Source organism: Streptopelia decaocto (genome assembly GCF_964273445.1).
Source record: "Streptopelia decaocto genome assembly, chromosome: 3".
Taxonomy (NCBI): domain Eukaryota; kingdom Metazoa; phylum Chordata; class Aves; order Columbiformes; family Columbidae; genus Streptopelia; species Streptopelia decaocto.
Genome location: NC_138656.1, coordinates 63,116,641 through 63,142,168, shown reverse-complemented (window position 1 = coordinate 63,142,168; position 25,528 = coordinate 63,116,641). Strand labels below are relative to the sequence as shown.

General features: G+C 35.9%; 1 protein-coding gene across 1 annotated transcript in view; it reads left to right on the top strand.

The window, feature by feature from the left end:
* ENPP3 (ectonucleotide pyrophosphatase/phosphodiesterase 3) overlaps positions 1–23,797 on the top strand; it is a gene marked incomplete at both ends in the record, with an annotated part of 38,028 nt that extends 14,231 nt beyond the window's left edge. The window contains 18 exons of the mRNA XM_082048950.1: positions 424–572; positions 1,660–1,769; positions 3,145–3,210; positions 4,129–4,201; positions 5,567–5,675; positions 5,838–5,966; positions 7,381–7,412; positions 10,153–10,280; positions 12,133–12,199; positions 13,990–14,077; positions 14,829–14,998; positions 15,127–15,178; positions 15,915–16,069; positions 17,541–17,676; positions 18,642–18,719; positions 20,075–20,207; positions 21,881–22,037; positions 23,624–23,797. Of these exons, the coding sequence (XP_081905076.1) occupies positions 424–572; positions 1,660–1,769; positions 3,145–3,210; positions 4,129–4,201; positions 5,567–5,675; positions 5,838–5,966; positions 7,381–7,412; positions 10,153–10,280; positions 12,133–12,199; positions 13,990–14,077; positions 14,829–14,998; positions 15,127–15,178; positions 15,915–16,069; positions 17,541–17,676; positions 18,642–18,719; positions 20,075–20,207; positions 21,881–22,037; positions 23,624–23,797 (2,006 nt within the window). The remainder of the gene's footprint in view (positions 1–423; positions 573–1,659; positions 1,770–3,144; positions 3,211–4,128; positions 4,202–5,566; positions 5,676–5,837; positions 5,967–7,380; positions 7,413–10,152; positions 10,281–12,132; positions 12,200–13,989; positions 14,078–14,828; positions 14,999–15,126; positions 15,179–15,914; positions 16,070–17,540; positions 17,677–18,641; positions 18,720–20,074; positions 20,208–21,880; positions 22,038–23,623) is intronic.
* Between the last annotated feature and the right edge of the window lie 1,731 nt (positions 23,798–25,528).

Below are 25,528 nucleotides of genomic sequence, written 5' to 3'. Positions count from 1 at the left end.
GATGCTGAGATAAGACCTGTGGGCATGATCTATGTGGCTTTATGTGTATGCTATCTGATTCCGGCCTGTGAATCAGTTACTCCTGATATTTGTCAGTCTAGTTGGATATGGCTGAATAGGGATGAGGACACAGCCCTTTGAGGAGGGCGAGTGTTAGGATGGATTTGGCAGCTGAGATACAGCTGCATGACATATATAGTACTTGATCTATAGCATATCAGGTTTTAATTAAGCTGGGGAGGAAACAGGGAAACTCAAGGGAACATGACAGGCACACTGAATTCATCACCAGGAATCTGATGATCTGTGTGGGTTAGGAGACTGTGTTCTGTTCCTGTGATAAAACAGCCCTAAAAATAATTGCAACACAACAACAGCGTGCATTGCATCATAGTTTAGTCTCCATTTGATTTCAAGATTCAGTGTCTTTTTTGTTTCTTTTCATCTTGCAGGGATTGTATCCAGAATCTCATGGTATTATTGATAACTCCATGTATGATGTAAACTTGAACAAGCATTTCTCACTGTCGGGGACAGAAATGTCCAATCCTTCATGGTGGAAGGGACAGCCAGTAGGTTTATTTCTCATCGTGGTATTCTTTTATGTCTAGAGTGGTTCATGGGCTAAATTATAAGACAAAACAAGATAATAAAATGCAAATCTGTGTCATATATTTGCAGTACAAGCTAAATATCCTGTAGGCTTTGTGTTATAGACTGCCTACAAAACAGTTCACTTACTATAAAAGTAGAAGACCTCCTAAAATGTTAATTCTGAGAATTAAAAATTTCACTTAATGTGACAGTTAGTAAAAAAGACTTAAATAATTTGCCTGGGATTGGAATAGATCTCTTGCCACTGGAAGCCACAGTAAAATTTTGATATGGTTTTATGGTCAGATTTGTTTGTTTTTCGACAACTAGCTACAAAATGAAATCTAAAAATCTACTTCCAAATTGTATCCATTTACAAATACACTTACAAAGTCCAGGTATGTAAAAACAAGAAAGAGAATGGCAAAGAGCTTAATTTCCAGCAAAATGAACACTTATGTATAAGTCATGGCACATTTCATAAAACATCCCATGGTGTACCTATGGTTATGATTAATATTATTAAGTTACTAGAAATACAAGCTGTAATAACAGTACAAAAATATAAAAAACCCCACGTAGAATTAGCATGTCTACTTAATATATATTTATATATTTATTTATATATTTATTTACAGAATAGAATAGAATAGTTGGAAGGGACCTACTATTAGGGATATTGTCCAAATGTCTTCTGAACACTGACAGGCTTCCAGTGTTCAACCACCCTCTCGGTAAAGAAAAGCCTCCTAATGTCAAACCCGAACATCCTTGATGCAGCTTTGAACCATTCTTGCATCTTCATGATCCATTCCACTGGTGTTTAACACAGGAAAAAAGGTCACTACCTGTTACCAACTACGGAAATACCTGTATGATATTTTTCTATGTGAATACCCAAGAAATGACAACATTCTGGCAACTGTGTGATGTGTGAAAGAATAAAGAGAAATGCATGCTTGCAGCCCATATTTCTAATCCAATTATGTATCTTTATTTGGGTGATCTGAGGTGCTCCAGTGGTGTAAATGCCATGAAATCATTTGTTTGTATCTTTACCCATAGGTCTGGCTGACAGCAATGTACCAAAATTTGAAAGCAGGCACCTTGTTTTGGCCAGGCTCTGATGTTCCAATTAATGGAACATACCCCACCTTGTATGAATTATACAACGGGTAAGTTTTTCTGGGGCTCGTAGTAAATTCCTGTAAATTACTCCAGAAATCCAAATTGCCGTATGAAATTTGAAGGAAATGGTTTTTAAACTACAAGATTTTTAAACAACAGTCTGAGAGATAAGCGCCATGTCACATTCTCCTGGTTTTGCCATGCAGCTACCAGTAATAGTTGAAATTTTCAAAACCATTTAGGGTATTCACAATGAGAAAGTCAAAGGGTACTGTATATTCTCCTCTTCTAGACAGTTTTGAAAGTTTCGGCCAACTGCAAACCACTGCCCTCCCACCAGGAAAGCGTCCTGTAACTGGTTAGTAGTCACTGCTACACTATACCAAAGATTACCATATTTCCACCCATAAAATCTCCACACACTATATAGCCCTTTAAAAGTACTTGTATAATAACCTTTCAGATAACTTATAACCTAACATAATGAACACAAACTTGGAAGCCTTGGGAAGAGGCTATAGAAGGCAGAAAGTAAGTGAAGAAAGGATTCTGGATAGGGAAGCTACTGAAGGAAGAGGTGCTCTAGATTAATTCCTTCTTGTCTTGCTTGTATGATAATGTGCACGGTGCTGCTGAATCACAGTTCTGTATGTTTTGTCTAGTTAATTCACACGTTATACAGGTGAAAATGTAGCAATTATCTTAATTGTGTTTTTTTCTTTTTTTCTTTTTTTCTTTTTTCTTTCTTATGGAAGCCATTGATAACAGTAAATTATTTCTAAATTTCTGTAATTTCAGTAAGTCTCCCATGATTCTTCATATTTACAAAGATAATCTAAAGCAAGTATATAACTGCAAGTCTCTATAGATAACAAAGGTTTTGCAGTGATGTGTAGGATTGGTACTCAGAAGATACCTGAGTACTGTAGGTAGCTAACATAAAGCTTGTGCATAATGTCGGGGAAAGCAAAGCTGTTAATGGGTGAATTCCTTCATAGGAGAGAAAGCATGACCTCACAAAGATTTTGCTGGGGACATTACTTGCTTTTAAAATATGAAAGTTTGAGGTTTATTTACGATGGAAAGAATAAAAGTTATTCTGACTTGTACTTCAGGTTTATGTTCTGAATGTGAAATCTCTGCTTTGCATGTATTTAATTATAAATATATGAGTAGTCCACCAACATCTTGTGTTTCTGTTTGAAAAATCAGGATCTGTCTAATTTACTGTTAAAAGTGAGTTACATTCAATCAAAAATGAGAATAATAAAACTGATAACTAGGACCTTGTTAAGACAAATTATTCTTGATATCTAAATCTGTGACTTTACTATATGATTAGAGGTTAGACACTTTCTCTGTATCTTAGAATTAGAAGGGCTTATCAGAAAAGCCTTGTTAACATCTTATGTTTTTTTTCAGCTCAATGCCCTATGAAGAGAGGATTTCAAAAGTATTGAAATGGCTTGATAATACAAAATCTGAGAGGTAACAGTAATATCTAGCTGGTTTGTGAGAATATAGCTTAGAAAGGTTTTAATGCTTAGCAGTTGAAATTTCTATTGGTGTTTGTGAAACCTGGAATCCTTCTCCCCATCTCAAATGATAATTTGTTTAACTTAAGCCTATTCTGGAAGTATAGATAATTTTCAGGGTAAGATAATAGATACAGAAGATTTAAAAGTACACACATATATAAATGGGATGTACTGTTGTATAAGTTTTCTTCTATTGCTGTGTCTTTTTCCATGGTGCATGACCTAGAGGAAACATGGAACATTCAGTTTCTAGTCTAACTGTATGGAGGAACAATTTTATGTGAAAGTTATTGCACAAGAAAAGTTAAATACTGAAAGTAACTGCAGGCAGTAATACAAAATGAAAAGTAGGTGTCAGTACTGACTGTGGTGCTCAACTTTGTGACATATAAGCAAGCAAAACCTTTTGATATGATAATTTGTTAACAAGTTTCTAATATATTTGCAGTTAGGAGATGCTCTCTAGAGCCTCACTGCTTAATCAGGAAGAGAACCTTTAGATGGTAGTTCCACTTATATCTCAAAAAGGAACAGCTCGCTCTGCTGTCTGATATCTTGAAGTTTTTCAGATGGATTTCTGGGTACCAACTAAAGGTGTTGGATACTGTTTCTGAAATTGTAACTTCAATGAGTCCATGTTGGTTAATTAAAAACCTCAGAGGAAGCTGAGTTATTTCATTTGATGTATGTACTTTTATTAAGGTTTAAATAAGTTATTTCTATTTCTGTTTTAAGGTTTATTTGGTTTTTTTTGTTTGTTTGTTTATTTGTGAGGTTTTTTGTGTGTTTTTTTTAAATGAAAATGTTATTTTGAAATGCTTTTTCCAAATTTTCGTAATATTCCATTCTTATTTATTTCTAACTCAAGACCTGATTTCTACACTTTATACATTGAAGAACCAGATTCTTCTGGACATTCATTTGGACCAGTTAGTGGTGGTGTAAGTAGTTTTTGTGTTTTTCTTAGACTAAATCACACTAGAAATGGTGCTGTACTAGGAACTTGACCAACTTACAAACTTGGAAAGGACAGTAGCTCAACAATTATTGTGACTGTTTTATGATTTTTTATTAAGAACTCTGGCATGTGGTTGAGCCCACTGTTATGATTCCAACACTGTGTGTGAATTGAAAGAGCTGTAAACCAAGAAGTCTGGCAGAAAATCATTTCAGCTCATGCTGTTAGAAGTAATTTTAATGGTTGTATTTAGACGAAACTTTAATTTTATTGCCAAGTGATATTTGGAAAAATATGGCCTGGAAAATTCTCAGAACTGTCTTTTATTTATTCTTAACACTGTAATATAATGGTTGTTAATTTGTAACCCAAAATTTTGCATGCACGCAAAAAGTTCAGTCTTTAAGGAGCTTAGGACTTAACACTTATCCTAGAATGGTCTTGTTTAATATATTTGAAAATGGTCTTCAGCAAAAGGCCATGCTGTAGTGGACAGGGACAGAAAAACTCTATGTAGGATAGTTTTAGGCTGCCTAACTAGAAACTCCATTTCTCTTTGTACATAAAGGGCTTGAGACCCCATTACTATATGTGTAATTGTGCATGTGTAATTGTATTTGTGTATGTTGCCTGTGCACACAAGACATTCAAGAGAGTGCGGCAGAGTTAGGGGAACAAGAAGGGTGCAAGTGCTCAGATGTGGAGCCGTCACAGTCAGATGTTGTCCATACTGTAGGACTTACAGGAAGACTGTAAGTTAGCAGCACCAAGTGGGGAAGAACCAACCTCTGGGAATGGCTGCAGGGTGGCTTGTGCTGTATTTCTGCCATATTACTTCAGTGGTGGTCGATGGCTTTCTGTAGGAAGCTTAAAGTGACTGTACAGATGAGAGGACACGGTGCCTTCTTGGGTGCTACGCTGGTCCTATAGATAATACATATGTGTAAATATTTTTGAAATGCTGCTTATTGTAGATACAATGACATGTTCATACTACAACAAAAATTGTATTTAATGTTATAAATCTGATATTTTAGATACATTTTAGAGTAAGAAACAAATTTGATCTGAATGTGTTATTTTTTTTCTTTCAATAAACATATTTTAAGGTTCAATTTTTCTGAGGTAGTAGAAAAAAGTGAGTCTTTTTTAAAGTCACATATTCTGCAGTACAGAAGCAGAATTCTGCACGTCTGTACTCTAGTAGTGATGGAAAAAGAAAAGAAGCTGCAATATTAAGAACCTGAAAACTGGCAGAAAAGTTAACTTTTCAGACTTCAATGATTACATTTAAGTGAGAACTTGAAATCAGAAAGAAAAATTCTAATGAAGCTGGTTTATCTCACAGGTAATCAAAGCCTTACAGCTTGCAGATCAAGCACTGGGGATGCTAATGGAAGGACTTAAACAAAGAAACCTGCACAAATGTGTAAACCTCATTGTTTTAGCTGATCATGGTAATGTATATAGTTCTTTTTCAATGTAAATTTTACTGAGTCATTATTTTCTTCCTCCAAGTAATATGTGTACTGAATAGTTTCAATCTATTTTAAAGTTCACTTTAGATTCTTTGCTATACATTGTATATAAAAAATAACTTTTTCTATATTGTTCTTTAGGGATGGACATGACCTACTGCAAACAATTAGAATATATGACTAATTACTTCAAACAGATTGATTTCTATATGTATGCTGGGCCTGCAGCTCGCATTCGAGCAAGGAATGTTCCAGATGACTATTTTACCTGTAAGTGTGGACTAATCCTGGGATTTCACAGCCAATATAGCAGGAAATAAATAAATAAATAGGAAAAATGGATAATCAGTAGTAATCAGCAGAGTAACCGGCCTTCTGTTTCACTTAACCTGGCTTAAACATCCATGGAAGTTTGTTGTGTTTTGGTTTTGTTTTTTGCAAGAGCGATGCCTTTAGATGAAATTGAAGGTTAGAAAAGCTTGTTGCAGACTCTGATTTGCATTTTCTTGGCATGTGGAAAGATCAAGTAAAGATAGTTTTATTGTTTTGAAGTGGAACTTCAGGTGTTTCGTAAGCGCATTGCTCTTCACTGAGTTCTTGTGCAACATTGGCAGAGTCAGCTTTTTTGAAGCAGTGACTATTTATTTCTAACTGTGTCTACAAAGTTATGGAATCTGAATCTTATTACAGTGGGATTTAAGCCTCAGTTGAGCCCTTTAGCTAGTATCACAAAAGAACACAAAATTGAAACCATGCAAGCTGACTCTGACTTGGAATAGATACTGTGGTACCAGAGAGAAAACCAACAAACAAGAAAATAAAAAACCTAAAGCTTTCCATATTGAGGAAACAAATCGAGAGAGGTAAAACCATGCAAGTGCTCTGTTTAGTGAGTTTATAGAATTAATAAAAGTATTCCAAAAGTCATAATTCTGCAGATCTCAAGAGCTGGGATACCATTGTATTTTTTATTTATCTTTTTTATTTGTACTTATACTTGTAGGCACAATATGGAGCAGATTTATATTTGTAGATTTACAGATTTATATTTGTAGGCACAACATAAAGCAGACTTTCCTTGGTTCAAGTAGAATACAGTCTAAGTCAGATAGGAGCAGAGTAATAAGCAGAGGAGAGGAGAATGATGTCTTGTACATGTCTTAATCTCAATATAGTTGTTGTCTCATTTCCTCTAATGGTCTTACTTTTTCTGAAGGAATTTTCCTTCTGTAAAGTGCTCAGATTTATTTTTAGAAAGCTAATGTCAAAAGGTTAATGTCACTCTTTAAAGAAAGTGAAAGTACCAAGACAGACTGGATTTTTCTCTGTGACTGCTGCTGGAAGTGGAATACAAGACATGTGCTCCAGGTCCGCTTCAATGTAAAAAAGGTTATACCTCAAACAGAGGTTAGGTGGGAGAAGAAAATTTGGTTCTGATGAGATGTCAGCTTTAGGTGTAGGCAGTCATCCCTACAGCAGTTTTCTACAGTCTGTCTTGATGTACCCAAAGTAGCTTTGGAAACATAAAATTCCTACCCATGGAAGGTTATGGTTACCATAATCTTCCCAGGCTATTGAAGGAATTCAATTTTATAGACAAAAAACATGTTGAAATTTTTCTCATGAGGCTTTGGACCTTCAACTGTTTGAATGTATGTTAATTCATATTTTCTTTTTTTAACAGTTGACTCAGAAGGAATTGTTAAAAACCTCACAGTGAGTAAATATTTTCATAGTTTTTCCTCATAGTTCCTCTTATATAAGAGTCTGATCAAAAAGCACAGCTCATGAAAGACTGAGACTACAGTGCCAGTTTAAATAGTGTGCTGACTCTGGTGTACCATGGGAGGCAGTCCTGCAAGTTGTTGAAAGATGATACATAAAGGTTTGCCATGAGTGATCTCTGTTCAGAGCAAAAGAATTTTCTGAACTTCACTTTGAATGAGAAGTGGCTGACTTCATGAGGAGAAAATAGGGTATACCTTCACTATATAATGTAATACAGCACATGTTTCCATGCAACAGATAATGGTATTGTAGAGCATATTGACACTGTGTGCTGCAGAGGCTGGAAATATAAATGGAAAGGGAGCATTTTAGACAAACTAATGGAGGATAGCTCTGTAAGGGCTATTAAACGTGATCCGCAAGCAAGCTCTAACTTAAGAAATCCCTGAGGCCTAGAGTAGACTGAGCAGGTACAAGAAAGAAGGTTCATTCAATACTTGACTTGTTTTTCCACACTTGCTCTAAGTATCTGATTCTGAACATTTTGAAGATCTGATTGGAAACAGAGTACTAGGCAAGATGGGTCTTTGACATGAGGCAGTATGACTCTTTTAGGATTTTTTATGATGTATTACTTAAGCGCTTGCAGTGCTATTAGGTATGCTGCACTACCTCTGGGCCCCATCCTGATAGTTCTGCTGGGGTGTCTGCCATACTGGGTGGATGTAGCACTTCAGGGCAGGTCCAAGCTTGTCTGTGTCTCCCACGTAGACCATTAATCCTTGTGGGTACACTCCTGACAATTGAGTTCTAAAGCGGGTGCAAACAAAGGAGTGCAGAACAGAATGCAAAGCTAGGAAGACCAAGCTTTTTTTTTTTTTTTTTCCTAGTTTGAGATATGCTTTAATACATGTCGGATTAATGTAGTGGACAAGCTAAAATGCTTGTAGGAGAGTTGTCTACTTGTATTCCTATGCATTTATAATTTACAGTGAGTTAAACATTTAAACTGCTTGCTTTTTATGTATTGTCATAATTTTCCATTCTTTCCTTCACTGCCAGTTTGTTTTGTATTCTGTGATGAGTCCTAGGCCAAGCAATAGACAGGTATTCTGATACTTTTAGAATAAATGCTCTCAGTTTAGCAATATGCTGGGCTGTCTCAGCTAGGTATATTTCTCATAAATCACCACTAGAGGTCTTCCTTTAACCTGTTGAACAACTTAGTTGCGCAATATGACACGTCGCTTTTGCCTGCCACTGAAGTCTAAAGGGCAGTGAACATTCCTGATTTTTCTTGATTCTGAATACCTAAGAACATGTCCTTGATTCCCCAGCATCCAAAGTAGGTGTGGTTAAGAGTAGCAGAAGGAGTTTTTTCAGTGCTACATCCCCTACTCCATCGTATGATGTGGAGCCTGTCATATCAAAGAACATTAGTATGAGAGGAATAGCACAATTCGCAAGTTCTCAACCCCAGCTGCAGCTGCTAATAGTTACAGACCTTACAGTAATAGCGTGGTGTCAGGACACTTCCTCTTTTCTATTAATGAATACTTAGAGCTTCTGTATTTTGTCCCTTACAAGTTCTTAGAACTAGGGGTTTGGGCAAAGAAGAGAGTTGTGTGTTGTATATTAATTGCTATTTAATATACATAGAGTCACATTATATGTTGATTTCCTGTATTTTCCCCTTCAATCAGACTACCCTTTGTAGAATGACCTCCTCTCCTTGGCTCGAAAACCCATTGAATCCTTCTTTTTCACGTTCATGGATTCCACTATGCTTCTTTCATGAATATCCAGGCACTCTCATTTCACATGGTCATGTCATCCTGTGCAGAGTATATGACTCTAGTACTTGGAGGTGAAGATGTCAGAGCAGACTCCAAGCATGCTATAGTTTGTACAACCTGTGTGGTAAAAGAGATACACTTCTCTGGCTTACCCAGCTTCTGAGCAGCTCTTCCCTCAGCAGTTTAGAAGTTATATGTTGTCCCAATGCTGGATTCCTGATCAGGAGCAACACTTCTGAAACATTGCCATGCTTGCAGCCAGCTGGAATGGCTCCTGATGGCCATAGGTAGTTAAAACTCTGCCACATGTCATGTGGTTGTCATTAGGCTCTCAATGCTAAACTCGCTCATGGCATGCCTGCTAACACAACAGTTATATTAACACATTAAATGTGGATGTAAAAGCTAAAGGCTTTATCTAACAGCTGAGCATTGAACATTTACATGGCATGAGAGTATATGTTCAGTCTTGCAACTGGAAGCCTAGACTGTGCCACGTTATTTCTACTTGGTTTTCTTAGTTATTTATTGAATGGTGAAATAATAGAAGATGGCAGAAATAAACTGCCAGGGAACCTTCTCTTGTATACTATAATCTTACATACTAGATGCCAGTTACATTAGTATGGACATATAGACTAAACATGACTGCTAAATGTCTTTGATCCTTAGGAGTACTTTTACCACAGTATTTGTGAACTTGCTATACACATTATAATAGTGTATTTTCAAACAATTCCAAAAAAAGCTGCTTTTCCTTTCATTGCTTCTTGGGCCAAAAATTACATCTGCAGGTTATCTGAGAAGCTATCTGTGAATAACGTGATTTGTGCTTACATTCCTTTCACTAAGATGTTTGTGATAATTTTGAATGATGGGTTTATTTTTGACACTGAGCAAAACTCATGACTGGGCTGTTTCCTCTTGCACAGTGCAAAAGATCTCCTCAGCACTTCAAGCCTTATCTGACGCCTGACTTGCCAAAACGATTCCACTATGCTAACAACATTCGTATTGATAAAGTTCATCTTTTGGTGGATCAACAGTGGCTGGCTGTGAGGTAATGTAATTTTTGTGTCTGTTATCTTTGTGAGTGTTATATTATGTTTTTCACCCCATTCTCATCCTTTTAATTTCCCTCACAGCTGCCTAATTTCCTGTTTTGCTTTAGACTTGTTCCATTTCTGTTTGCTACATTTAAAGTCTCACTGTGTGTAAAAAGGGAAAATGGCTTATATATAAAGCCTAGAATGTATTATTAGTATGATTCGAATCTTAACAGTCTAATAAAAGAATCATCATTACTCCAGATCAAATTTTTACAGAAAAAAAAAGGAAGAAAAATGAAAATAAAGAAGTGAATACTACTACATAGAAAAAGTTTCTAAAATAATGCAGTTAAAATTGTTATACAGAGCCTTCTTAGTATCCAGCCCCTTTCCTGGTGTTACGGTCACCTCTCCACCACCCTTCTGCCTCCTAAGGTCGATGGCTTCATTCTGGTGCATGTGTGGGTATGGCCAGTAATCAGCATCATGTGTCCTTCATCAGGAGGAATATGATGTCTATGTTTCTTCTTCCTCACTCTGTGATTCGAATGGAGTCCTTCCTATATGTATGCTAACACTACAGCTAGCTCATTCTTCACTGGCCTGCAAGTTAACATGACATCTCAGTTCACTAGATATGGTGCATTCTACATGTGTCAGATATTTGTTCTTTTTTTCTCTTTCTTACCTCTAAGTCTGGCTTTGCTCAGTTCCAGATCTGCGTTTCTTTAATTGTCCATCGGTGAGTTGTTTCTGGCCTTGGGGTCTCCATTCTACACAGAATAACTGGTGGTTGCTGCTGTTTATATAAAAACTACATCTTTGCCATGCAGAGATATGCTGATAAGATAACAAATTAGACATAACCACCTTGTCATTACAGAAAATTGCTGTAAGAGCTAAACAACAAAAATATAGCTCTGAGCAAGTCAAGAGCAGTTCAAACAAGCCTTAATCCTGAGGCTTTGAAAACTCCATACAAAAGCTGTGGTGTTAGTAGAAATACTGTGTCTACTGAGCTACAGTGTTGCAGTAGAAGCATGAGCCAACATGGAATTTCAAGACCCTTGAAACAGTAGGAAATGCCTGAGCCATATATAACTTCATTGCTTGTTTTGATGCAACCAAATAATTGTCCTGGACATATAAAAAGAAATGTGCACTGAAAAGTCTCATATTCATCCTCTTTTAAACTGTGCTCAAACGTTATTGCACCTCTGAAAACAGGATACATGTGCTTGACAGCTGTGCATTGAATCAGTATGGGATGACTGTCTCTTTATCTTTCCATGTTTCTCAGCAACGGGTAAATTAAAACAAGTGTTAGTCATTATAACTCAGACTATTCTGACAAGTTATTAATTCTGTAAACCCCCAACGCATCCACATCTCTTCTTTATCCTTTAGAATCCATGGTGAAAATGTAAGACAAAATCCCTTGCAGTCTTATTTATATTGTTCCACAGAGGCTAACAACAGTGTTCTCCCATTATAAGTTCTTTATTAAAATGCAGATACCACAGAATATAACTGATGAATTCTTCCTAAGTAAATTGGACTTGTTCTGAAACTAGTATCTAGGTGAATGCCTCAGTTCAAAAATACCTATTTTTTTCAATTAATTTTGAATCCACTATACACTCAGTAAAGACCTAGGATACTTTATTTTTGTCTATAGCAATCTCTGTTACAGGAGAAAGAGATCTTCATAGAAGTGAACACTGGATGAGCAAAAAGTACTACAATATTATGTCGGAGTCAGTTCTTAAGACATGATCCAGGGTCCAGTGATTCAGGATGACTGTTGTCAACTGGTTCTATTTGTGGCATTTTTATTTACACTATGTGATGGTTTTTCCTTAGGGATGGAACTTACACAAATTGTGATAGGGGTAACCATGGCTATAACAATGAATTTAAAAGTATGGAGGTAAGATGATCTCTGTTCAAGTCTTGCACCTTATATAGAAAACCATTATGTGCCAGGTGAACCACCAGAATGTAGAATTTATTAGGTTTTTGCAGTGTGCTTTTTCTTCCACGTTACCCAGACATGTAAACAGTGAACATATACGGGGTCCATATATTTGTATTGCCTTTCATTGATCTTTACAAGGTCTGCTTCCTTGGGATCCTGTAGCAGAACTTGTATGGGCTCACCTTAACTCCATAGAGCCAGATAGACTACAGTAAAACAAGGATTTTATGTTTATCTATGGGACACTGAATTCTTTCATTCTTGCGTTCCTTTGCTGAAGCGATGACTGAAAAATCTCCCTAGGCTCTGGGAGTTCAGTTGATGATCTGAAAGCCTGTGTGACCAAATAAACTCAATCTCATTGTCTCTGCTTATCTTACAGGACTTAATCATATCATCAGAGCAAAAAAGTAATTTGTATAACCTGTATGTTAGTATAGCTTGTATTGCAGTTTTGTCTCATTTTTATTTCCAGTTATAGTGAAAATATTTTGAGGTCTTGAGCTTTTAGTTTTTCACAAACTTTCTGTGAAGTAAACTTTTATGTAAGGTCGGCCATGCCACTACTAGTCCCATGGTTTGTACCTAAGAATCAGATTCTTCCAGATCTTTATATTAAAACCATATGTCAATATACCGATCAGAATGGTGTTGAATATTTGTATGGAAAGAAAAAGTAAATTCTGGTTAACGTGGAAACCTTAATCATAGATCACCTTATGCTGATGTCACAATGACTAACAAAATTTTTTGGCTTTAGAAAGGAGCAAAATGTCTTAATGTTGTCTTTTAAAAGCAAATTTAAAAAATCCTTTTCTACTATAGGAACATAAGAATATTATTTCAGAACAAATCATTGTCCTGTTTAGTCATGTGTCCTGTATCTTACGGCAGGCAGCTCAGGAGGCTTATGAAGTAGTATAATAGAAATGAGGGTGAGACTGTAAGGAGTATCAGTGTTCTACAACAGTCCCAGTCCCTGGCAAGGGCTGCCCAGCACTACATTGTACCATCAGTGGCACTGACGTAGGACTCTGCTGAGCTTGGAATGGGTTTCCCCAGTTTCCTGCTCCTTGGCCATGGCTATAGGTTCTGAAGTGACCCAAACACTTTTGAGAAAGAAAGAAAGAAAGAAAGACAGGAAGAGAAAGAAAAGAAAAGAAAAGAAAAGAAAAGAAAAGAAAAGAAAAGAAAAGAAAAGAAAAGAAAAGAAAAGAAAAGAAAAGAAAAGAAAAGAAAAGAAAAGAAAAGAAAAGAAAAGAAAAGAAAAGAAAAGAAAAGAAAAGAAAAGAAAAGAAAAGAGAGAAAAGAAACCCCAAGCCCCCATTGCTTGTATTTCTAGCTCAATATTAGCCTTTAGATAGGATCTGTGAGTGTCATAACTGCATTTGTTGAAATGTCATTGTTACTGACTGTCACATAAAAAGGTGTGAATTTGAAACATAGCAAATAATATTTTTTGTAAGTATGCATCAAAATATTAAAGAGCAACTCTGCCTCTCCCAATTAATGATATAGTTTAAAGTATCCTGAAAAATGAATTTTTATGTTTTGCATTTTTCTTCAAATTATACGCAATGGGCAAAATTTGCCTTCTTTACCAGAACAATCCAATATTTTAATTTTTGTGACTCTGAAAAGACTGCATTTTGTTCCAATGTCCCTGTTTCCATAAAATGCAACTGTATTGTTTTTTAATTTGGATTCCTTTAGATATCAACTTTTGTTTTATTACAATCTAGGCTATATTCTTAGCATATGGCCCAAGCTTTAAAGAGCAAACAGAAGTGGATGCTTTTGAAAACATCGAGGTTTATAACCTTATGTGTGGTGAGTAGAACCAGTCCAGTACTTTAGATGATAAAACAAGGGCGTTTTCAAATACCAGTGTTTTAAGACCTAAAAGAAGAGTAATTAAAAATTCAGTTAACTCATTCAGAAGCTAGGTTTTTCACACAAAACACTAAAGCCATGCTCTGTTGCCTTCTGCACAGAGCAGAAGCTGCCAGAAATTTTTCTGCTTTGAAGGTTGTTTCTGATTGCAGAAGGAGTCCACTGAAGACTCAGAGATAAGCTCTACTGTCACATGGGCTTGCTGTTGAAATGGTGCCTGCGGAATAATTTTGGAATAACAATCTTGTAGAGAGTTACTGAGAGATAGACCAAAGCGGTACCAGCAGTGAGCAGTTAGGAAGAATGTGCCTTAGAAAATATGGATTAAGGCATCACACAAAACTGCAATAGGCTAGTATGCTTCATGATGTGATCTGTTTGCAATCAGATTTGTAGTCTGCATTAAATTATCTAATTTTATAAATGTTATGGCGATGTATAAAACTGTATCAACAGTGCTCAAATACATAATTATCAATTCTTTATGCAGTGACAGATAGAAACGAACCTTCCCATCTAGAAAATTGCAAGTTACCATAATAGTTGAGATAACTGAATAAGCCAGTTCTTCTGTATTTAGAGTGAATGTGTAGGAAGTGCATAGAATTGGAAATATAGCTTTTGAAAATGCTATTTTAGTCTTAAAATAGCTTTAAAGTATATTTACAAATTCCAAATGTTTCAACAGATTTGCTTCATATTACACCGGCACCAAACAACGGAACACATGGAAGCTTGAATCACCTCTTAAAAACACCATTTTACAATCCTTCACATGCAAATGAAGACTCATCTCCTTCTTTATGTCCAGTTTCTTACCTGACTCCCACAGATGATCTGGGGTGCACATGTGTGAATGTAAGTAGGGGCTTCTGGGATCTTCTGGGATCTTTTAATCATTTTTGTCAAGTGTGTTCTCTTTTTTTTTATTTTTTTTTTTTTCTTAACTATGGGTTTATTCTGAATGATTGTCTTATATTTTACAGATATCGGATGTTTCAGTACTAAATGAGAGGTTAAATCTCACTACAGAAGACAGTAAGTAGCAAGAAATGAAAAGAATGGCAATATTTTTAAATTTATGCCTAGTTTAGATTTTGTATTTTTGGTTTCAGTGAGAGGTTTTGCATAATTATTTACAATTTAAAGTGAAGTAGGAAGCATAACTTTTTCTTTGCATTACTTTAAAAATGCTAATTGATGCTGTTATAGCAACAATTATGCATAGGAACAAGATCTGAATCCCATTAAAATCCTGGGAAAAAACATAAAGGTTTTAGTGATCTTTGGAGAAAGCCTGAGAAGTTCCAGGCTATTTGCCATAACTGTTGTTCCCCACCTTGTAACCATAATTTTGCCTTTCTCTGGTCAAAAAATCCCATAGATATTCTTGTGTGTTTTTTCGTGGTGTTTCTGGAAATTTTAGGAAACATTATAATGCTTCCTATCCTAGTCAAAAAAGATGTAAATTGCACTCCACTGGCAAGATAGGTTCACAAGATTTATATTGGTATGAAATTGTGAAGAAACAAGAATTTGCAAATCTGATATATTACACTGACTTCTATATGTTAAACATAACATGAAAACTATTTTCTACTCTTTGTATTCCACTCAGAAGCTAAGAGCTTAAAGAAACACATGCCCATGCTTTCTGTTGGTTTTATTTGTATTTATTAATGTTTTAATTTACATTTTTCTCTGCTCTCTTAAACCGTTGTACCATCCAAGATGTTATAGAAAAATGAATCAATAATTATTGTTTAAATTTTAGTAAATAAAGCAAACTCAAATCATTTGCCATATGGGAGACCAAGAGTTCTTCAAAAGCAAAATCTCTACTGCATCCTTTCACATCATCAGTATGTGAGTGGATACAGCTATGACATCTGGATGCCACTGTGGACTGCATACACCGTGAATAAGCCTGTAAGTTATCCAATATCTGTACTATTCTTAAATGTGTAATCTAACAGTGTGAAAATGTGGTTCATTCATCGGAAATCCTGGTTAAGGACTGGTGGATATCATGTGATTAAGACCCTTATGTCTGAAAAATTGTCTTTGATATCTTTTAAGTTTCAACTATCTTAAAATAGTGTTTAAAAAAGAGGGAGTGGCCATCTGTTAGGGACACAAAAGATACAGAAGAGTAGAACTGCTAGTAAACTGGTTCCATTAAGCCTGTTCTATAAAAGGAACAGGCTGTTGAGTCAATGCTCCAACTTGCCTGTCTTGAGGAAAAGCAGGGTGTGATTTCCCAAACCAGAAGCTTATCAGCTTTCCTGTGAATATCATTATCTTTTTCCTACTAACAAACCTTTGTACAACTCTGTAAGACAGTTGTACTAATGCATATTTCTGTATGTTCTGTTTATTTGCTCTCTGTTACGTTATTTCAGAAAATTCTAATTATAGCTGAATGAACCTCTGAGAGTTCAAGGGTACGTGGCTCTGGAATAAATTGTTTGAGTTTTCAGGGTCAGTAAACTAGTGGACATCCATGTGCTTAATCCCCCCTATAATTTGACTCTTTTTCTAAGTTGCCCTGAAGAAATAACTTTTCCAGTTATTTTTCTGTCTGAAGAGAACTGTTACTGATGTCTACATGATTTCTTATTTTATCAGCACAAATACAGGGAAATTATTTTAATAAAATATATGCTGCCAGAGTGTTACTATTTCAGAAAGTTTTACTACACGCTTTCTACTGATTTTTCACAATCCGGGTGAAGGATGACAAATCCAGCTCTAAGAAGGCTTAAAGTCTAGTGATGCAAATGTCAGTTTCAGCAAAGATTATTTTTACTTCATCCTATTTGAACAACTGCTCTTATAGCTTAGTATGAAAGTGCATTGCCCTAATGAAAACCAGTTAATTGTGGGAAGATTTTTTTCTGATTTGCTTTAAAAAGATTTAAAAGTCCCACCAGAGCAGCTGAAATTAGTGAAGCTAGCCAGTAAAATGTGGTGAAGTTACTATGAATTCATGTAGCTTTAACTTTTAGCAGCACAGACTCTTATTATGGACATCCTCAGATGCTAAGATGAGGTGATAGTGTCATCTTTATATACTAGCTCATTTCTGGGAGGATGTGACATCAAGTTTGTGTTTCCAGAAATATAAGTGATGAATGAGCCAAACTTGTCACCCATTTTTGCATAAGGTATAACCTTGTTTTGATACTACAGTTTTACATGCTGCATAAGGATTTCCCTGAATCATCTAAAAACAGAAGTAGAGGAAAAACACTAGGCAGAAGACATCACTGTCCATTACTTGCATTGACCTGATTCACTATGAAAATAGGAGAAGATTCAATGAAGTCCATTCTAGAAAGTTAAAATCATACAAAGCCACAGCTGTGGGTGTAATACTTTTTTTCCCTTCTTTTCACAGGAAAACACATCTGCTCTTCCTCCCACTGTTTCAGACTGTCTGCGGGCTGATGTTAGAATCCCTGTTGCTCGGAGCCAAAATTGTTCCAATTACCCAGAAGGGCTGAACTTCACCCGCAGTTTCCTCTATCCTCCCAGTGAGCACGGTGCTTTTTATAGCTAGAACTTAGAAAGTCTTAATCAGCTGGATGTGGGTTTATGTTTAAACATATACCCAAACACCAAAACAAACTTCTTCGGGTCAGCATGTTGGGCAGAAAAAGGTTTCCAGTGTTTGCAGACTGACCAAAAGCAGGACAACTGCTACTTGTATCTAAATATTTTCAGTTTAGAAGACTTAAATTTTTCTTCAAAAAATTGAACATCTTGAATGTGATGAAAACTGGTTGGAAAGATATAAAGGGTTGGAGTAAAGGACTGGACTGTCCCTCTTCCTCTGTATGCATATTCATTTCCTGTTCTCAAATTTGAAAATTACTTTATTGAATAGATTGTACAAACAAATTTAGAGATACTTTTGTAGTAGTATCATACACTCATGCTCAAATATCAATTTAATTTACAAACAGTTAGGAAACAGTCCTGGCACAGAGCTTTTTTCAGCATACCTCAAAGGTGACACACAACTTGATGTATTTCAGAAGGTACTTTCTGTTTGGGGGACTCCATAGGGAGAGGAAATCAAAAGAAAACACATCTCATGAAAGCTGAATAGCCTGGAAACATTAGGTGATTAACAGTGTGATGTTATGGTCTAATGGTTCCTCTATAGCCTGCTGTATCAGCAAATACAGTAAAATTCCTATCTAAAATGTTACATGTGAAAAAATGTTGTTTATCCTTCATTAGTATTTGCCATAATTATGAAGGAAGCTTTCCATCCAGCATAATATACTGCAGACATAAATGTCTTTGTATAATATGTGGCTGCATATGTTGCATTTTCTCTTCTGTAGGCTAGCAGGAAATTTAAATGTTAAATGTAAATTGATTTAACATAAAATGTAATTTAATTACGTCTACTTGCTATTAATAGTGATATATGATTCAAATTTGTCTTTGTATAGTATTTCATTAATGCATACACTGTTATTTTATATAGACTTCAGTTCACCTGCTATTGAACAGTATGATGCCTTACTCACCAGCAATATTGCTCCCATGTATAGAGCTTTCAGAGGTATGTTGCAAAGTTTTGATAAATTTTCTGTAATTATGATTCTGAATTTGATATAGCTATGATAAGGACTGAAAAACATTAATGTAATGCCTGCAGTGTATCCAGATCTTGTGCAAATATCCCTAAAACTTTTTAAAAGTAGATGTGTGAAATTGTAAAATGCACTTATGTAAGTTAAGGGTTTTTTCTGTGTACAGTCCTGTCTGACCTCTGCTTAGGTGTATCTGTTCACTTTTGAACTTTCTCTTCCTCTCCTATGTGCTCTCCTAACATGGAAAGCTAGCTATGAAAACATGCCCCTGGGAAAATGCTCAAAGCAAATGAAAATGGCACTTTTTCTTTCCTTTTGCAAGGTCTCAAGAGAAGACAGGATAAAGTTTGGAAGCAATGCCCTGATATAGTTCCTGTTTCATAAAGCAGAAACTCAAACCAGACAATATTAACCTTGGAATATTTATCTCAGGCAGATGTTTCTATTATACAAGTGCAGTAAGCTACATTAACTCTTTCCATCCAGCCCAACTCACATTCGTTTGTAATCATTGATAAGACATTTTCCAGAGCTGCACATCATCCTGTCTTACTCTTGGGCCTAGGCTCATTTTCCTGGAAAAATGATAGAAAGAGGAATTCTGGAAGGAAAAAACGCAAGGAAAAGCAACGGTGTAACTACCTTTTTAATGCATTCAGACCTCTTTCATTAATTCACTCACTCATGTCATATAAAAAACAAAGATCCAGAAAACCTAAGTGGCTTTAATCTTCCAAGTAAATCAGAGAAATTAAGAAAAATCCGATTTTCCAGGAAAAACTCTGCAAAAGATTCAAACTTACCAGAAGTTACTCTAGACCATAAGCATGAGGTAAATCAGTAGGGGATGCCCTCAACCTCCAAAACCCATCTGCTTTTTTTACCATGATATCTCTAAATATTTGAATAGTCACACTAGCTTATATCCTACAAACTGATTTTCTCAAATAACATCTGTGAAGAAAGCTAAATTGCCTAGTGATATTTGACATAAGTTCAAATTAACTCTCAGATGGCAAATATTCCTCTTACAAAGCCACTATCTCAGTTTCTAGTAACTGGCACAATTGTGGGTACTAGCAGATAGGTCAAAAATGAATGACGTCTCAGCTCTAGAACTGTAGCTTTAGCTTCAGATCGAATGCACTGTCTCCAGTAGTGCAGTGGACCCTGCAGAGCTATAATAACATTTACCTTGCAGGTAGTTGAATTAAGAACTTTTTATTATTTATCTATAGTGGAAAAGGAAATATGTTCCTTTTCTTTAGTAGAGAAATAATTTCAAATTTACGTTAAATATACTTATGTTTTCTTTTAATGACAGACATATGGGACTATTTCCATAATGTGCTTCTTCAGGAATATGCTAGAGAAAGGAATGGAGTAAATGTTGTCAGTGGACCAGTATTTGATTACAATTACGATGGCCATTTTGATACTCTTGATGAAATTAAGCAGTAAGTACATGAAAAAGCCTGAAGTCAAACTCCATATTATTTCCCAGTGTATTTCCACACAAATAAACGTCTTATCAAAAAGAACAAGAAACAAATATCATGGAGAAAGGAGTATTTCCTTTATAATTTTCCTTCATAGTACATTCACTGTTACTCATAAAACAGCAAATGCTCTTGCAAACAGATACGGTATTGTTGAAGTTCTAGTAAAGAGAAAAATGCTTTGCAGTTACATGTCTATCACATGCACAGATACAGACCAGTGAATTCCCAAGCTTATGCCTAGATTTTTGGGCCTCTGAAACAGAAATATTGGGAGAATATAGGACATCTAAATATGCAGAAGATGTGTTTAAGCATAATTTTCTCACTTTCATGTTGTTCTCACTCACCTGTTAGTTGTTTCTCCCTGTGGTCTCAAACCGAAGTGGTTTATTAAAGATCAGATTTCTGTGTTTGCCTTCACTTAATCATGCAACTGGGAACATAACATGTAACATTCCTGAGTGGTACCTTTGTGTAGCTATGGCTTAAACAGGTCACTTGAAGATGTGACAGGTCCTAAGTACATCTTAGTGAGCTTTGGTAGCATAACAAAATACATTTAAAAATGTATCTGTGTCTAGAAACAGGAATAAGACAAGACTTACATTAAAATATTTTAGAAAGAGAAATATAAAAGATGAAGACCAATTATTTCTGTTAATGAATGAGGACAGAAGGAGGGAAAAACAGAATAAGAACAAACAACTTCAGTTGTTCCAAATATAGGGGAAATGCGTGGTGACAGTAAGAATGTATGTAGCAGAAAAGTGCTGGGAAATACGCACAGCTTAATCTGTCACTGTAGATGTTTTATTCAAGGCTAGACTTAATACCACATCTGTCAAAAATGGTTTGAGAATGGGAAAATCAGCTCTGCCACAAAGTACGAGGGTGGAAGGGAGGAGAGACTAGAACTTCCTTCCAGGCAGAATGCTGTAATACCCAGTCAACCACATGAAGTCTAGAGTTTGGAATAATCATGTTTTATTCGGCACAGTCAGTCTTACGAAGCAGTATAATGATTTAAGTGACAGTGTTTTGTTGGATACGGAAGATGTACAGCAAATTTGAGAAGTATTTGCCTCCTCTTAAGTTTATACACAAAAATGACCCTCTTCACGGAATAGCCAGAAAAGTGAGGCAAAGACATTTTCATTCAGGTATCCTAAGCAGGTTTCTGTAGCACATAGCCACAAGTCATCATTCTGGCATTTTTTGCTGGCAAGGAACCAGAAGGTATTTTTCTTGTTACTCTTCTCCAATTCAGTTTCATGTGGTCGAAATTCTTAACATAACAAAGGGCAAATACAACGCTCTATCTTGCCTCTTCCAGATGTAGAGATCTCTGGCTTCGGCAAAATAGAATGTGGACCACATAAGCAATTTTGTTGATTTCAGTGAGACTGCTTGTAGGAAAAGGACTAATTAATGAATGTTTAGCCATTCATGAAACAGATAGTGAGGCTCTCTATCCCATCAGGTTATTTATTTCAATTATAAAATAAATAAAGGTCATACAGTAGTGAAAGATCTATGCTAAGTTCTATATGGCATCATGGTTTTAATGGCATCAAGGGTTTTAATAATTGATTTCTAGATAAATTCCTTAATTAATGTTTGTTTTGTAGGCATGTAAGCAATACAGAAATCCCTGTCCCAACACATTACTTCGTGGTTCTGACCAGCTGCAAGGACAAGTCCTATACACCACTGAACTGTTCAGGCTCCTTGGATGCTTCGTCTTTTATCATTCCTCATCGACCTGACAACTCCGAAAGCTGTGCTGTAAGTATACTTCCATGCTCCTGTGTGCCAGTGAGCTTTGTGAACTGATTCCCAGTCGGATCCAGTCATCTGGTGAATCTTTAGAAGTCTGAGTGTTTAATTAATTCATTCCTCATGAGCTGAGGGCTAAAGCGATGACTAGGATAGCAAGAAGCTCCAGGAGAGGTAGCGGGAAACTAATGAGCTGATAGGAAGCAAGGAAGAAGAAAGGAGGGTTTGACAGGAGGACTTGGAAATGCTGTGACCTGAGAGTAGCTGAAAACAGCAGCACAGCTACCAGGGTGATGAGATAGCTTTATGGAAGGCTGCAGGATAAACTTACTCCAGAGGTATCAGAGAGTGTTACTTCTTTCAGTGTAGCTAGAAAGATTCCTTCAATCCTTTGTTCCACCTTTATCAGCAATTAGACAGTAGCATTTAGATGGATGGTTCTGCAGTTGAAATCTGTACTTGAATTAAATAAAATCTGTGCTTACCATAACAGTGTAGAGCTCATGTTTTGTAGCAAACAGAATAAATTAGGTGAGTGTATTATGTATCGTTGAGCCAGCTGAGTGTGTGTTCCATAAATTCTGGGATGAAGAAGGCTCCCTAGCTCACTCTGTGTATTACAGAATCTCCCTGCACACAAGTATAGCTGCACAGACTTGAACTGGCCCTCAAAGCAATATAATTGTGTTTATTTGGTTTATTTATAACTTTGAACTCATAACTCAGAAAGGTGCAGTCTTGTGCTGCTTAGAAACAAGTTGGGTGTCTCCCCATTTGTGGTGTGGATAATCCACAACTGCCCAGTAATTGTTTTGGTAGTTGAGAGTTGACTAAATAGGCTAAATAAATAATATGAATGAATTCGTCTTTATACTTTAGAAATTAACATCTGTTATTTCTAAACTTTAGCAACAAATCCCAAATATCATTGCACTTTATATTAATTATATCTTGCAGTGACGTAAATTTAGTGAACCATTTGTCTCAAAAGCAGATATCGGTAACGGAAAAGCAAATTACCGTCTGTTTGTAAAAAAAACTTTGTAGTAAAAGAATTGAACAACAACATTTTTGATTGATTAGTGCTTACATTTCCATTGTTTTCCTCGTTTATCTAGCAATTACTATTGTTATTATTATTGTTATTGTTTTCCTCGTTTATCTAGCAATTATTATTGCTGTCCAACAAACAAGACTGAGCTGCTGTAAGGACTTTGTTCAGGTTGTCAGGTGCCTGTTATTTGGCTAGCCTGAGCACTGGGACTAGTTTATACTCTAACTAAAACTATCCTTACATGTGTGTTTAAAACGTGACAACTGTACTTTGTAGTTAGAAGTTACTCTTGCTATTTCAGCTTAATTTTGCTTCTCTGTCACTTTGAAGGTGGAGAGAGGGGACATCCATTTGAGTATGTTTAAATGAGATCCCTAAATGCCAGGCTGTAAAGGTGTCTAGGAAAACATGAAAGAAGGTTTACCAACTGGAAGCCTTTAGTCTGTCAAACCAGTTCAAGCACTGGTTGTTGTCTAACACCACTACCAAACAACAGAGTGCATTTTGTGTGCTTGAACATTGTTCTCATTTGTTTTGGCAGGAAAATAAGACACTTTCCGAATGGGTTGAAGAAAGAATTCAGGCTCACTCTGCACGTGTTCGGGATGTGGAGCTGCTAACTGGACTTGACTTTTACCAGGAAAGAAATGAACCCATCTCAGATATCTTACAGCTAAAAACATTTTTGCCAATATTTGAAACTGAAATTAACTGAGTATATATTAAAAAATTGTCAGTGCTTGGAAGAAAGCAAATTTAAGTGATTTAACATTTTTCCTTGCTAAGTGTGTAGGAAACATGACTACATCTCTTCTATAGGAAAACACACTTAGAGGAGCTAAATTGTTTTTTTCAGATTTGTAGTCTTTGGTCAAGAGTTTTGTACCAACTGAATAAAAATTGCTCAAGTAAATTAAATCATCATTGCTGAGCCAGGCTTTCAAAATGGAGAATATTATATTAGTAGTGGTTTAAAAAAAATCTGCAAAAGGAATGTGTTTCATAGAGAGATACCAGAATTGTAAACTGCTTAGAAAATATTCCTGTAATGGAGTGGGTAAGTGAAACAGTTTGAGAGGAGTGTGTATGTTTTTTTCCCTTGTGTTTATCAGAGAGGTTACAGTTATTTAATACTAGTATGTTCTGAAATGTTCTGAATTTCTCTTTCTCCACATATTAATTTACATGGAAACTGCTATATATTTAAAAAACATATTCAGGCTCCCCAAAAGTTAGTGTAGAGTGGAAGTGTCTTCTACAATCATTCCATGTGTTTTCAACTTGGGTTAATTCATTATGCTAGTAACAAGTGAAGTGAAGTTAGAGTAATTGAGCTATATTCTGTACCCTTCAGACATCTTGAAGTGTTCTGAGCATGACAAGGTAAAAGAAACACTCCAGCCAGAATAATTTTGTCTGGATATTTACCTGTATTTGCAATGATTTCCAAATGCCTGGCAATACCTAAATGTTAGTGTCTATTTGTAAGTAGTTAAACCTGAGATCAGAGCAGAAAATTAGTGGTGACATCTGAAAAATAGTCAGTGTTCCTTTCTGTAGTGACTTTATACACAGAGATTCTCTGACTCGCTCTGTGCCATACGCAAATTACTATTGAGGTTTGGTAAGTGGGACAAGCCAGTGGAAATTCCCCAATTCTCCTATTACAGAAATGTCATGTGTTAATTGAGTGTTAAGCTGATTTTCTCCACTGAAAACAGTGCTAAGTGCAGGTATGAATAACAGCACACAATTGACCTTTTGTCTGATTTATAGGCACAGTGGGGGAGTTTTAAAGAAACATGTCAAATAGTTTTTCAGTCTGTAACTAACTGTGGACTGAAGGAGATATATCTGTTTAAAAAAGGAAACTTTAAAAGCCTATACAAAACAAACAAACAAAACCACTACAGGACATTTTTTCCCCATGTCTTAGATGTTCAGTGTATGTACATATACTCTAAACACAGCTCAGCAATATTTATCTTACATCAAGATGTGGGACCAGCTTGACATCAAGATTTGTAGCTTTGATTAAACTATTACACCAAATACTTGAACATGGAATTGTATTTCACCCTGCAACACTGTGGGATCTAAGTCTGTCCATCTAAAATGGAGACTTCTGCTAAACTGCCTCAATTAAGACTACAACCGATTTTTAACTGAGTAGTATATCATACCCAAACTCAGTCAATGAATCTACATAACATGTAATAGCTTAGGCATATAAATTGACTAGTCTAGAATCATAGAATTAATTTCAGAGATAAGAAGAAACAAACAGTTTCTTTAGAGTATAATATTTGGTATGTCTGCATTAGCAATTTAAAGTACAACCACCTTGACTGATGTGGTGTTCTTGTGAAATGATATATTTAAATTTGAATAAACCCCTGTTTCACCAACCATGGCAGCAATACAAGCTTCAGGCCAATACTCTACT